Source organism: Malania oleifera, chromosome 8 (genome assembly GCF_029873635.1).
Source record: "Malania oleifera isolate guangnan ecotype guangnan chromosome 8, ASM2987363v1, whole genome shotgun sequence".
NCBI classification, from domain to species: Eukaryota; Viridiplantae; Streptophyta; class Magnoliopsida; order Santalales; family Ximeniaceae; genus Malania; species Malania oleifera.
Genome location: NC_080424.1, coordinates 34605537 through 34621884, shown reverse-complemented (window position 1 = coordinate 34621884; position 16348 = coordinate 34605537). Strand labels below are relative to the sequence as shown.

General features: G+C 36.4%; 1 protein-coding gene across 1 annotated transcript in view; it reads right to left on the bottom strand.

The window, feature by feature from the left end:
- Positions 1-3492: 3492 nt before the first annotated feature.
- The window catches only part of LOC131161361 (uncharacterized), a 63622-nt gene continuing 50766 nt past the window's right edge, over positions 3493-16348 (bottom strand). The window contains exons 4-5 of the mRNA XM_058117079.1: positions 4036-4087; positions 3493-3943 (exon numbers count right to left, since the gene is read on the bottom strand). Coding sequence (XP_057973062.1) covers positions 3831-3943; positions 4036-4087 — 165 coding nt within the window. The 3' untranslated portion in view covers positions 3493-3830. The remainder of the gene's footprint in view (positions 3944-4035; positions 4088-16348) is intronic.

Below are 16348 nucleotides of genomic sequence, written 5' to 3'. Positions count from 1 at the left end.
AGAGGGTATAAGAGGGCCTCGTCGAAGAAGTCAAGTTTCGTCGACGAGAAGATACCAAGAGAGGATTTTGGGGAAGTCTGAAATTCGTCGATGAAGGTGTAGGTTCATCGACGAACTCACCTCGTTGACGAATCCAGCCCTATAAATAGTTGAAAATCGGATTTTGAAAAATAGAATCACTTCCTCTCTCTCTCTCTCTCCCTTCGGTTTCTCTCTCCTCTCTCTTTGATTTCGGCTTCGTTGCTCGCCGAATCGATGATCTGAGGCCACCACGACGCTCTTGAGGAAGTTTTCTTCAAATCTGCCAGAGCAGATCGTTGGTGGCCGTTAAAAATCAATCCTGAGTTGAGGTAAGGTTTTTTAAACCAAATTTGGTCTTACTTCTTACTATAGTTATAGGAAATGATATTCACATGAAAATACCGAAGTTTAGTTCTGCGAGTTGTCGATTTCAGGGTGCTGAATAGGAAATCCTACGGGTGTGAGACCAAAGTTTATAAGGGCTTTTCTTAGTAGTCAGGTAAGGGAATAAACTAAAACAATGATTTTTTCATACAAATTATTATTATTTATTAGTAAATTAATTCTCAGGAAAGCATATATTATATTTGTATATTACGAAGGAAATGCACATTTGGGAAAATATTACTAATATGTTGAAATGTATATGTATGTATGAGATGTTAGAAACTATGATTTTAGAATACAATGTATGGTTTTATACAGTAAATTGTGTGGCATGAATATTATTTTACGTGAGAAATATCATGATATGACAATGATATGAATGAAGTATGTTTTTCAGAGATTATGAAAGAACACAGTACATTATGATTTTAAAAATATATGATAATTGATTTATTACTCAGAATGATATGTATGAGATATTCGGCGCAAGGCCGTGATTGATAGCCGACGCGAGGCCGTGTTTTATGTATGATTTCGGCGCGAGACCGTATTTATGAGATGTTCGACACGAGGCCGTATTTATGAAATGTTTGGAACGATGCCATATTTATGAAATTATAAAAATGTTATAAATTTATTTATGTTAAATAGATTACAGCCATCTAGCATGTGTCATAGATACAGTAATGTAGGATCATAACACCTTGCTTATATACTATGGTACTTTGTGATGTAAGGTCAAAATTATAAAAACATGCTAACTTTTTTAGTTCTACAATTCAATCCTAAAATTTCAGTTCAATACAAAATAACTTACTAAGTACTCAAATAAATTGATGAGATAACCCATTTTACTATTGAATCAATTTTATTACCTTATTAATTATTAATAGTCAATTTCTATAATATTAACTTTTTAGGCAAGAACTTTTTGACGGCCTTCTCAATTCCATCAAACTCATTTATGCAATTAAAGTATTATTTATCTTTTAGCTATGTATATCTTATAGTAAAAGCAAATGGATTTTTATAATGTTGTGCATTATAAAAGTTATTAGCTTAAATCTTATAAGATTTTCTTTTTCATTGCACACGATAAAAAGTATGTATGTATGCATAGTGGGCGTATATATTAAGTTCAAATTTGAAAGTTTACACACACTTGTGCAATCACTTTAATTCGAAAATTCATCTTTTATAACTAAAAACATGTATAGAAATAATTACTAAACACATTTAAAAAAATACTTGCATCTATTAAAATTTAAATTTAACAAAATGAGGATTGATATAATTTAAAAAAATACTTGCACCTATTAAAAACTTAAATTTAACAATATAAGAATTTTCTGCTTTCCTTTTGTCATGTTCTATCTTGAAGAACTTTTTTTGATTAATATTAATAATGCATTTGGAGTAGTAGTTTTGTGTCCAACACTTGTATTTCATTTATTTCCAAATCAACCAATCAATCTAAATATTAAATGTAATTTTTGTCTAAATTATATGAAATTCATTTCAATAAGAAGTTTTTTTTTTTTAATTTATTGGCACTCCAATTTATCGAGTAAAAGAACTTACAAAATAAGATGATGCGTAAATTATTTTATTTTTTTTGTAATCCTTTATATTTCAATAAAGAAATAAAGGTCATTTTTTAAGTTGAGAGTTATCACAAGCAAAAATACTATAAATTAAAATTAATCTTCATCTAGTTAATCAAACTCATCATATAATGTTAGAAGCATGTCATGAAAGGGGAAAAAAATTCATTAAAAAATACACTTAATTTAAAGTTGATAAAATTTAATTTTTTAATACAACTTATAATCTCGACATAATTCTTTTACAAGTTTTATTTTCTCATTAAAATAGTAGTGGGATATATTTACAGTTTAAAATTAACTGTATAAATTTAATGGACATCTTTTAACTAAATTGGGGAGTTGTAGCATGTAAAAAAATTTGGAGATATTTTTACATGGAGTCTAAATTAATTGACCAATTTGCCACTGCAGGAAATTTGGTAAGTTTTTGTAACTTTAAGCGATAATAATATACACAACATTTTTGTATATAAATACATTATGGGAGATTTAATATAATTATAATTCTAGAGTACTTTGATGCTTCAACCAAATAAGGAATGAAATTATATATTCTATTTCATCCTTATAGCAATTTTAGTTGTATGTCAATTTTATTTTGTCAAGGTTATTTAAAAATATTTGAAAATATATGAAAAACCAATCCAATAAAGTCAAAATTTTGGTTGACCAATTTGTTTGGTTCAATTTCAATTTAGCTTTTCTATGATTTTTTATTATTATTTCAGCTTTGATTTTTTAATACTCATGGATCGACTATTATCCTAATTTAAATCGATACATTTGTTCACTTATAACCTATATTATATATAATATGTAATCTTATGAATATATCATGGCTTCAAGTTAAAAAAACCAATACACGTGACCATTAATGAATATCAAGGATATCAAACCCTTGCTTCCTGTAAACTAGGCTATTTGGCTTTGTGCCTCACGGGTAGGGCATGGTGATAAAGCTGCTGAACAATCTAGTAGGAGCATCGGGGGTTCAAATCCTGATAGATGCACTCAGTTACATTTGTTCAATTCGACAATCAGGTTTAGTTATCCAAACTACGAACACCCATAGAGTCTACAAGTCGAGCAAGCCATAATTCTTTTTTTTTTTTTCCTTTCGGTTCCATTGGAAATCCATTGAGCCAGAATTACATCTCTCTCATTCCTAACCATTCAAAATTAAAACTCAAAACTTTAAAAATGTAGTAAATGCAGTAGAATGATTTCCCTTAGGATGCCAAATGCCCCAATGCGGAGGAGCACACGAATTACGTATGCTCGCGGACTGTTGTATTCAATGATATTCTTTACTTATAGGGGGAGTTTTTGATAGAGAGAGAAACATCAAAATTTGAATTTGTCAGCTTGAAGACCCCACGAACAAAAAGGAAAAAAAATTATAACCTCTCCTTTGATTTGCTGGATGAAATTAAAACAGGAAAGAAATAGCAGGAATGAAAAGTTAGAAAGGAAACTATTTTTAAATTGCAATTACTACTGCATTTGATTAATAATTTAATTTCAATTTCTTCTTAACATTTAGTATTTTTCAACCATTTGATATCAATAATTCGCTGCCGTACCCACTTGTTGAAATATATTGAAACCAACTTAAGAACACACGCTTGCATACAGACAATAACTTTTGGATGAAAATACACAAGGTAATAATATCAGCTGAATTTGTGAGGTTACAGCCAGAAAGGATGAATAAAGATGAGCCCATTTTTACTATAGATTAAAAAAGAAAAAAGTGCAGATACGATTAAGCTTGCATATGATTCTTTTCTGTTAAAAGTGGGGTTTCAAGGCAGCTCAAGGACCTCTGAAACGGAAAAGGAGTACTGACCGATAAAGGGCGGCAACATGGAGGAAGCAAATCAGCACTATAATGACATCATCCAATAAGCCTACTACCCCCAGGATCCCTTTGTAAAAACATCAGTGAAAGATGAAACAGTTAGTTCATTAAACAGTCCACAATGACTAGTACAAAAGAACAGCAGTACAAGCAGAATACCTTCTGGAATAATGTCTACCGGGCTGAGTACGTAGACAGCACTAAGTATCATCTGCGCATATGAAACACGTTAAAAATCTACATAAAAAAAATCATAGCGGTACTGTCTTGCGATTGAGTCAAAACCTGGCAATACGTAATTTTAAATTAGACAATTACTACAAAAACTGAAGTTAAACCTCACATTAGCTTGAGCAGAAGGACAAAAAAATTATGATATAGCTTGTCCAAAATTTTTGGTCATAACTAATTATGTAATTATCGACCAAACTCTCTAAAAGTTGTTCAAAGAACAATTATCATTAATTTTCAAAAATTCCCTACTTGTGCTTTAGTACTAAAAAGATTTACATTTAACATGTCATGATAGTACAAGAAGGTTAGTAACAACCTTTTAAGTGGGAAGATAGAAACAAGTATTTCAAGCATTTTTTAAAAAAACAGAACAAAGTGAGTTCAGAAGAACTGAAGAAATAAAATAGAGGTAAGTGATGATGTCATAATTTAGAAAATATTAACAAGACAGGAGACCTTGTTTTTTTTTTTTTTTTAAATGATGCCTATTTGTATTGAAATCAGTAAAAATCTACAAAGAGAGTATTAACTAATTTAAATATCAAAGTCTAACACATGAAAGCAAATACTTTATACCAGGAAACAGATGGGGCAACAGATCTGAAGAGTGTCCATGCTGAACAAAGGGTGAAATTCCCAGAGGATAAAGCCCAACTAACAGAATACTCAACATGGATCTTGGAGGAAAATGTATGTTGTCTTTGACCATAGCAACACTACTGGAAACCCTTCTAGGCCAGTGCCACCAACCATCTCTTATAAAACAAGCAACTTTTGCTTCATTTGATTTACCAAGCCACAATCTAGGAACCCTGTTGCTTTTGTTGCTAGGTGTTGGGCAGTCACAATCTATCACTCTTCAAGAGTCAGGAATTTTAAAATTTTTATGGAAGTTACAGTCAATTTGGTGGGTTTGCTTCCATTTATCTTATTGACACCGCGGCATAAGCCTGGTCTTTCTTTGTTTGCTTCCTTTGCTGCTCCAGGCCAAGCTCATGAAGTCGGCACTTTTCTATTTTCTTCCCCTGAGCAAATAGCCTAATATGTTCTTTCTTACGTTTCTATATATATATATATATATATATTAGAAGTAAAACATTAGGTCGTTTGTATAAGCTGTATATAGATATTAGTAATTACCCAGTTCTTTCTCATTTATATAAACAATTGTTCACACCATTTATACCCCAACTCTCCTTATTTTCACAATCGCCTCACCACCAACCCTTGCAAGACAATACTTAACCCCAAAGGGACATCTTCCTTTAGTTTCGCATTAGCTCAAAAGATCTTACTTATTAATGAACCATAAAGTGCCTGCCATGATTACTTGCAGAAAGCTCTCTTCTAGGTTTGAGGCCTTTCAAAACTCCTGCCATGACTACTTCAGAAAGCTCTCTTCTACATTTGAGGCCTTCTTTCAAAACTCAGAGAACACTCCCATAAAGATGTTTCTAGGATGAACTCTATCAAAGAACCTATTACCATGTTAAAGACTAGCAGATACCATTGTGAAAAAGCTATTCCTAGGAAAGAATTGCCCTGAAACAGCTACCCACTAAAAGTTCGAAACTCATGGCTGCTGGACCAACTTCAAGAATAATAGATTCCCAAGTTGAGGGCAATCCTAGGACATGCTTGATGAATATTCATATTGTAGGACAATCGTAAGACATGCTTGTTCAATAAAATATTGCTGTTAGAATACCATTTTACCTAAAAGCATAAGCTATTAGGTTTTGCACGAATATGAATATCAAGCCTTAATCTCCTGGCAACCGTGGCTCTAATACCATGTTAGAATACCACTTTACCTAAAAGCTTAAGCAATTACATTGTCACCCAATAATGTATCAAGCCTTATAATTAGATCAGAGGTAAGGTGAGAAAGGACTCCTGAATATCACCCTTAAGTCTTCCAAGTGAGGGAGTTGGGTTGAATCATTTTCAAAATTTAATACCTAAAAACATGCAAGTCGAGAGTTTTGCAAACATCAATGCTTTTTAAGACTCAAGGTCAAGCATTCTCCAATTGGGGACACAGCAAGAAAGAAGAACTTTTGAATCATTTAGAGTTTACAATTAATCAATGGTGGAAAGGAAGTGGCCAGGGTTCATTGTCACTCTTGCCCCTGCTACTGTTGGTAATGAACTCACAATCCATGCTAGGCTTAAAATGTACAAACAAATAGGCAATAAGGAGATCATAAAGAGGTCCAGCAACAATTGAAGAAAAGGCTTGGCAACATGTGTCTGTGCATGCACACACCTACAATCTCACATGGTCACCTACTTTTAGCTTAACTGGCTTACACTCGAGCTTACCTTTCCCAAACGTATAATGAAGATGTGCAGACCAGAGCTGCAGAGGGAAGGCGGGAGTGACTCGTCAGGTTGACTAATTTGAAAGATGAGGTATAATAGGATTGCACTAGGGTTGAGGAGGTGGGGTGTAATAACAATGTGGTATTTATTTCAAACTAATAATTTACATAATTAACTATATAATATAATTTGTAGTATTTACAAATAACATCTAGATATATTAATGTAGTTACTTTGTTCTCTTATCTTAAAATTAAAACTAATAAATGAAAACCAGATTAGGCAAATTGAACAAATTATCAAATTAACAAATTGAATAAGCTGGAGTTTTTTCCCGGTTTAACTTTTTTAAAAAAAATATATATTAAATAATACCCTATTCTAAGAAGTATTTCTTAGAATGACTCTGACGTAATCTCGCTACTTGGTCCCGCGAGATTTTGTTGGGAAAGTTGGACGCGTGGCAAATCTCGCTGGTTCGTCCAGTGAGATCTGCTTCGGAATACTAATGGCTCATCTACCCACCGTTGGACGCGTGGCAAATCTCACTGGTTCATCCAGCGAGATTTAGTGAGATTTGCTTCGGAATACTAAGGGCTCATCCACCCGCCGTTGAAGGCGTGGCAAATCTCGCTGAGATTTGCTTCGTCCTTGACAGTACCCTTTCTCCTTCACTTTTGTGCGCGAAAAGAATGACCCTACACTACACGCAGAGAGAACAGAGAAAAGGAGAAGCTTTGCAGGTGTAGCAGAGGCTTTGCAGGTGACCGTTCGACAGGTTGCCGCTGGTGCAGGAGACTGTTCGAGCTCAAGTAACCTATAAAACTCGGAGGAATGGGGTATGTTATTCTTACCCAAAATCTTTTTTATTTTCATTGATTCTTCAAAATAATTTTCACTACCTATTCAAGAGTTGTTATTATAGATTCAAAATTTACTATTTTGCTTCCAATTTCTTGTTTGGAAGCTGCATCCGGAACCCCATTGAGGTAAGGCCTTTATTTCATTTTTTGTATTTTATTAACTTACAAAAAAAAAACGAAAAAAAAAAATACAAATCTATCTACAAGCTGTGTTTATATGATGCACACACACACACACACACACACACACACTTTTATTTAGAAGAGATAAAATGCATGCAGAAAGCTTTTTTGTATTTTATTAAGTTACAAAAAAAACATGAAAAAAACCTAGGGCCCTATCTGTCTGCAAGCTGTGTTTATATGATATATATATACACACGCACACATATTTTCAACGATAATCTACTTCGATAAATTCAGCGATGTTGTATTACTTGTGTAATGTAGGTTTTATAAGTCAATTTAATTTATATTGCATTGTGTTGTGTAATGTATAAAACAATTATCAAATTGATGAAAATGTTGATAAAATTGTCGTTACTGTGTAAACAATTTGTAAAAATGCACAATAGTGAAGCAACAATAATAACATAAATAATATTTAGTGTTATGTTTGTTAATGTAAGTATGTAATATATAACAATGAAATTAGTATAATAAAAAAAAGACACATCAATGTGACTGCTTATGTAATTGTAACAATGTGAAGCAATTAAGTAATAATATTCAATGAAATGTAATAATAATATAAATAATATGCAGAATTATGCAATTTAATAAACAAATGTGAATGATGAATATATGATAATAAGAATAGCATAAAATTAAATATCTGAATATCGTAATTGTGATAAAATGTAAATGAAGAAATTGAAATGCAATTGATGCTCAATAGGATGTTAATTTATCAATAATATGACCTGAAAATACAGTACAAAAAAAATTATTTAATTAAAATTAATTGTGTATATATAGTGAAAATATATATTTCAAAAATGAGAATTAACATTCTAATTAGCATATACAAAATGAATAAATGTAAAAAATAAGAAAAAAACGTAAGATTAATATAATCGTAAATGTGAATATTTATTATAAATTTGTAAATAATGGATAAGAAAAACACTATATATTAAGTAATATTAAAAATAAATTAAATAAATAATTGTTAAAATGATGCATAAAGTAAAAATTAAAAATGACTTACAAATGATATATGATGCAAAATAGAAAATAAGTTTGAAATAATGCTTTAACAAAATTTAATACACATAATAGTGTTAAATTATCAAACAATTAAAAAAAATATGTGTAACATATATAATGTAACTTTATCTAAACATGTAAATTTAACCGTGTTTATTGATACAAATGTGGATTAGCAACAAAATGTAGTGATGCTATATAACTTTTTTTTTTGTCACTTACTAGTTTATTTCAAGTTCTTTTTTATATCCATTGCTTTGTTTGTTTTTGTATTCACATAGTATTAAATTACATATTTTCACAATTCTTCATCTTTCTTTAGTTGCTTTTACACATCGTTCATTATTATAAAATGGGGTTTTTCACTTTTTTCTCGTTTACTGTTCTATCATTCGCATATTTGCATATTCATTATCGGTTTCAATATCATAGCGAATACCCGTAACCTAGCGTTGGAAGCCTAAACTCTGGTTTAACGAAGCTATGGTCGTCACTAGCGAAACCATTGCATAATCATTTGCATCTTTTCATACTTATATTCTGATTATATTCTTTCAATTTGATTTGTAAACCGGGTGACAATTTGATCTGAATGTCTCCTGCAAGGCTGATGCAGTGATATGAATTGCATGCTGGTAGATATTATAGGTTCTCGCATGCTCAGACTGAATTATTACATTGCTTACAAACGTTTCAGGGACATGGTAAAAATGGACAAATGTTCAAATTACAGCTGGCATGCTGCCGCAATTTCAGTAGAACTTTTCCCAGAAAAGTAACCATGTACTAAGATGAAAACAATTAAATGCATGCAAAAATATTTTTGAAAGGATGAGTGAAACATATAAGGAAGATTGCATGCTCATGAACGTATAGGGAAGATTGCACTAGTCAAATGATAAAATTTGAATAATGGCTAACTAGTGTAGTTGTGTTAAAAGGATGCTTATACTGTCTCGTATACGTAGTGAAATTAGTTCTTGATTACTATAAGTAACACATATCACTTATACACACACTTTTGTTTTGCGTAGGTCTTTTTTATTTCCCGAGCGCCGATCTAAATGGCAGGAAGTTCAAGCAATGCTCCGGTGACGGTATTGTTGTATATGGAGGGGGCATTATAACCGGAGCAGATGGTGTTAGTTATAGTACTTTGCCACTTCGACCAATTCGAATTGGCCATAGGTGTAAATTAAATAAATTGTACACCAAGATATACAAATATTTGCATATTGATCCAGATCAATATGCATTGTGGGTGACCGCAAGATACCTTTGCGAGGGTTCAATAATACAATCCTCTGCGAGGTTGTTCCCATATCTGATGATTATGGTCTACGCATTGCGTTGGACGCACACTGCGTAGGTCCGACATATTTAACTATGCAATTATATGTCGAAACCATTCCTTAAATGGGTGTAACCGCGGCTAGGCAGCCAGAGGCATCTGCCGAGCATTTGGATGAAGTGGAGGAAGACACCCAACAAACCCGTTATATCGATATGAGTGCGGGGGTTGGTGGTATGCCTATTGTGAATTTTAACGAATATCTGGGATCGTCGTTCAAGCCGCCGACGTATGAAACACCTATTCCAGACACGTATCCGCAGGGAGGTTGCAAAGAAGTCCCGACAGAGGGTCCAGGATCATTGTTCGTCATTGCGAATGACGCATTGGACGAGGGAATGAACATTACGAACGATGTTAATCTTCAAGATGAAGACACATACGAGTAGGAAACGGGGGAAGGGTTAAATGATTTCCCCGATGATGTGAACTCACCCCCCCCCCCCCGGTAAAACGGATGACGCCACGTTCAACGCCCAGTTCATGAACGAGCCTCCGATGTACGGTTATATTGACCTAGATGTTGCATATTTAACTGCAGTGGATGAGCTTCCTATACGCGTGACTCGTTGGGATGAATCCTCTGAGCTAAGTAAGGAGATGCTCTTCGGATTGAAGGATCAGTTGATCGCGGCAGTGCGAATGAATCACGCTCGAACCTACCATGACTTCTATGTTGTGCGATCTATCCCAAATTTATGGGTTGCTAGGTGTAAGAAACACGATTGCGGATGGAGATTGCGTGCAATGTATCGGATGAAACACCAATTATTCGAAATCACCCAATATGGTGGTCCACACACATGTTTGAACAAACTTCTCCCGTAGGACCTTAACCAAATCACATCGTCCCTCATTGCTAGAGAGAGAGTGAATATGATAAGGGGAGATGCGTTGACGTCGATCGCCACATTGAAGGAGTTCACAGATCGTCACTTCGGTTATTCGATCTTGTATAAGAAGGTTTGATTGGGCAAACAGAAGGCAATTGCCCAAGTATTCGGCGGTTGGGAGAAGTCATATCAAACGTTGCCGAAGTGGATGGAAACGATGTGTGCGTACAATCCTGGGACAATAGTCAGGTGGAGGTGGACTCCTGTTCCAGGTAGCGAGAACACCGCAACCTTTGTATCGGTATTTTGGTTGTTTGCAGCATCTATTCAGGGTTTTCGTCACTGCCCTCCTATCATATGTGTGGACGAGACACACTTGTACGGTAAGTACAAGGCTAAACTCCTAATTGCGACATGCCGAGATGCAAATAGACAAATATTTGCCCTTCCATTCACTATTGTTCAAGAGTAAAGCCTGGACAAATGGAATTTGTTTCTGTGTTGTCTTCGTTCCATTACCGATAGAGACGACATTTGCCTTATATCAAATCGGCATCCAGGAATTCTCACTGCAGTGCAGCGCAATCCTGATTGGCAACCACCACGTGCCCACCACTGATTCTGCCTTTGACACGTGGTCTGCAACTTTAATATGAAAGTATGGAGTGCAAATCTTAAGTGCATGGCTAAGCGAGCGAGAAGGCAGCATTAGGTGAAAAAATTTGACATATGGATGGAGAGGGTATTCGATGAGGGTGGGGAACCAGCAAAGTAGTTTTTCGATCAGATTCTTCCTCATATGTGGACTCAGTGCCATAACAATGGAAGAAGGTATGGGAACATGACTACTAACCTTGTGGAATGTTTCAACGCCGTCCTAAAAGGCGCTCGTAGCCTTCCAATAACGGCCCTTGTGCAACTAACATTTTATCGCGTTATACATTATTTCAATAGCTAACGAGAGGCTGCTCGTAACGCAATATCTGGAAGAAATGCATTCACTCCGCATATATTGCTAGCAATGGAAAGAAGGAAGTTGAAGGCGACCGGACATCGAGTCACGACGTTCAATTGGTTGAGGGGTAGTTTTAGCATCACAACCGCGCAGTTGGGGCCATATAAAGGGAATAACGTCCAAACTTTGAGCATCCAGAGACACGAATGCTCATGCGGGAAGTGGCAAGCTTTACACTTTCCCTACTCCCACCTTCTTGCCGCATGTGCGGAGACACGGCTGAACGCAAACCAGTATGTTGAGTCATGTTGGAGCACTGCTGAGTACTATATAACATATGCTATGGATTTTCATCCGATTATCCACGAGACGTATTGGCCAGCATCCTCGTTGCCGAATTTGCAGGCAAATCCTACATATGCTCGACATAAAGGTCGGCCTAGGAGCTCATGTATACACAACGAGATGGACGCATGGGAAGGTAGAAAGAATATCACGTGCAGCATATGTCATCAAGAAGGACATAACCGCACGAGGTGTCCGAGAAGGACACAACCTGGGGATGCAGCTGGGCCTTCGCACTAACCTATCACTTATAGGGGTTCGCATAGAGTCCTATTATTACCTTTAATTGTCGTCCAAAGGGTAGGAATGCTCCGGGGTGCTGCCACATGTCCACACTTCCTTATTCCAAGGAACCAAACTTCCTTTATTTCTCTACAAGTTATAGATTTGGGAAGAGTAGATTTGGCCATCAACCACCCACTGATCAATAAGACATTCAGATGCTCTTATTCTGAATATTCCAAAGAGCCCTTGTGATTAAGGCTATGTTCCAAAGGATCATAACTTCCTTTATTTAGCCTCAATGCCGCAAAGGGAATTCAGATATCTGCATGGAAAGTCCATCATCTGAAACTCAAAAATCTCTCTGATTTACCTCATGTTCCTATTGTTATTATATTGATTGTATTTCACTGGTGCCTTTTTGCAGGATTGATCCAGGGCCGTCCAATTCCAATATATTAACGATGGGTGATCGTCACCGGTCCAGCTGAGCGTGGACCGATTCACACTCTGACGTTTTATATTGCTGAGGGGGCACACAGTTCGTACACGACAGGATAGGTGCATACCCCCGCATTGTTGATTGGATATGAGAGGCAGGCTTCTATGGGATATACTAGATTGGCCATATCCAGTTGGACTGGCATCTAGTGACCGCCTTGGTGGAGCGATGGAGGCCAGAGACGCACACGTTTCACCTACCGCACGGGGAGGTGACTATCACCCTCCAAAATGTTGCCGTATTGTTCGGGCTACCGATTGATGGGAGGCCCATCACTAGTCGTATTGTTGGACTAGTACAAGAGGGGGGCGCCGGTCAAGGGGGAGCATTGCGCCGCATGTGCGAGAGATTGTTAGGGGTGGTGCCTCCTGAGGGAGAGATAGTTGGTGCCCACATCCGCATGCAGTTTCTTAAGGGCGAGATGTTTCGCCAGCTCTCGACAGCTGCAAATGATCATACAATCGCGTGCCACGCACGTGCCTACTTGCTAAGATTGATATATGGGACGCTGTTTTGCGACCTCTCGGGGAGTTACGCGCACTTGATGTTTCTTCCACTCCTCACAGAGTGAACAAAGATACACCAGTACAGCTGGGGGTCCGCGACGTTAGCGTGGCTTTACCGGGAGACGTCCCACGCTGCTGACGTGTCCCACTTGCAGATCGGAGTAGTACTCTGCTTATTATAGGTTTAAGCGTGGGAGAGATTCACATCCTTAGCTCCTACTTGCCATGGTGTTCGGCGTGTTATTGAGAGGGACCAGGACGGTCGCCCGATTGACCCAACCCCACTCGCATGGAGGTTAATAACTTCATTCACAATGCATTCGGGGTTTGAGTATTACGAATATTAATTCGTAATACGGACTAGTCGTTACACCCGTTGACAGTATTATTTTGTACAGGTGGAGGGATCAGTTGTTGGCGCCAAATGTTGCGCAACATACGTTGCCCTGGTACAAGTTCGAGTTGGACATGCACCGAGAGCATGAGGTATAGTCTGATTCAAGTGTATTGACTGTATTGCATATTTATTAGATAGCCCTACCCACCTTTTACATTTTTCTTATGTTTACGCACAATTCATATGGGTGCCCTACACGGATGACGTTCTAGTAGACCTACGGACTAATTATGCAGCTAGGAGGGGCCTGTGGGTAGCCCGAGTGTCACTCATATGTTTTCATATTATCGAGTGGCATCTCCCTGATCAAGTGATGCGTCAGTTCGGCTATTGGCAGGGCATTCCCGACCGCTTTTTGACGTCGGGGGTCGATGTACGTGGGGACGACATACACAAGATTGATGGCTGCTGTCGAGGGAACATGGATTGGGCTGCCGAGCATGCGATGTATGTGACTACGTGGGGGCATCGGCGAGAGTACTTCATACAAGGAGTGAAGGCGGACGATCCAATGGGTCCAGAGGACCCATATTATACGTGGTATAGGTCCATCACACAACGCTTCATGGATAGGACCGCGGCGGTCTACATCAGCTTCGTAAGAATACTTAGATCCCTCCTAATTTTTTACCATCTACGTTATAATGTCAATGTGGTAACCAATTTTTTCGTATGCTGCAGGCGGACGTACTACACCAGGTCGACCTACTCTCTTCAGAGCCCGCTGTCTAGAATTTAGCGAGAGTAGGTTTGGACATTGTCCACAAGGACGGGCGACAAATCCCTACACGACGGGCCCCGACACCACGAGGAGGTCAAGCAGCTCTACTATGAGGAGGTTGAGCAACTTTCTCCAATCGTCCGTCGAGTCTACGTATTCGGCCCGTCCACACTGTATGCCCCATCGACAGCCGCCGATATTGCGGGCCCGTCTAGTAGACAAGTGGACGCCCCGTCTGACTCTCCCGCCACCCCATCAATGTCATACCTGCTAGACAACCCTCTCGATGCGGAGGAGGTGGATGCACCCGCTTTGCCACCTTGGACTTGTCCAGAGACTTCATACGAGTTAGCTCCCCATCCGCTTCACATGGATATAGATGATGCAGTACCTATTAGCGGAGATGATGGACATGTAGCACATCGATGAGCCTAGACGCCAGACGTGGAGGAGTAGCCAGGAGAGGGCAGACGCAGACGGCAGCAACCCCTACACCGGAGACGACCTCCCTGCGGCACCAAGTAGTAGACCATCATTTGTATAGATCATCATTGTATTATTTCATTTGTACAACATTAATTTGTTCATTATTTCATTTGTATAGATCATTGTTGTATTATTTATTTTGTACAACTATTTGTCCATTTTTTCCTTTGTATAAATCATCGTTCTATTATTTCATTTGTACAATATTAAATTTTTATCTTTTTTCAATTGTATAGAGCATCGTTGTATTATTTATCTATAATTAGAAATATTTATTCATTTTCCATAGGATGTATATGGGAATGAAATTTGGTTATGACAGATGTGAATGAATGTTTTGTATTGTTTCCCATAGACGTATACACGAAAGTGGTGAATGTAACGTTGTGAACATACTGGTATCGATTGTGTAGGATAGATGTTTTCTTTGAACAAGTGCATGGATGGATATGCTCAATTTTTAAAGGGAATTCTACCGAAATTTTTATAGTAATTTGATACGTTGGACGTGTATGAAAGTTGTGAATGTAACGTTGTGAATATACTGGTATCGATTGTGTAGGATAAATGTTTTCTTTAAACAGGTGCATAGATGGATAAGCTCATTTTTTAAAGGGGACCCTGCTAAAATTTTCACGGTAATTTGATACGTTGAATGTGTATGAAAGTTGTGAATGTAACATTGTGAACGTACTGATATCGATTGTTTAGGACAAATGTTTTCTTTGAACAGGTGCATGGATGGATAGGCTCAATTTTTAAAGGGGACTCTGCCAAAATTTCTACAGTAATGATTCTTTATATAAATTTAGCCCACCTACAAAAATGTTCAAATTTTGAATCCCAATACTCAAATTACTATTATTCATATTATAGAATATTGGGTCAACAAAATAAGCAACTCAATATAATAGTCATACGTTATAAATATACACTAATAAGAAGATTATTTTTACATCAAACTCTCCAATAACCATTATTTCAGTAGCTACAACGGCCCGAAAGTGTCTCCTACTGAACATGAGTTTTTACAGTAATTTTCTACCTTTTTCCCTTACTCCTCCCCACTCTTCCTCCTCTTAGGGCATGTAGTAGTTCCTATATTGTATCTCATTGGGCATATACCATGGTTTATGTCAAAACGATTCATGCCTGCAAAGTAGGTCAAGAACTGCATGCTTAACAATTATAAATTTAAAATATTTAACATTTAATAATTTATTAACTAAAATGATTGAAGACAATATAGTGTATTATATTAATTTTTTATAAGACAATAATAATATTATGTTTATTTAATAAATTACAAATGTCAATTAAAATGTTAATTAACATAAATTTTTGCACTTCTAATAGATATTTTAAAAATAATTTATATTTCAATTAAAATCATGTATATATTTTTTTCTAATTAAAATTAATTAATATTAACACTAAATATTTATTCAATTAATATAATTGAAAATTTTCTCTTATTTTATTAAAATTTATTATTTTAAGATGATAATAGAGTGTGATTATAT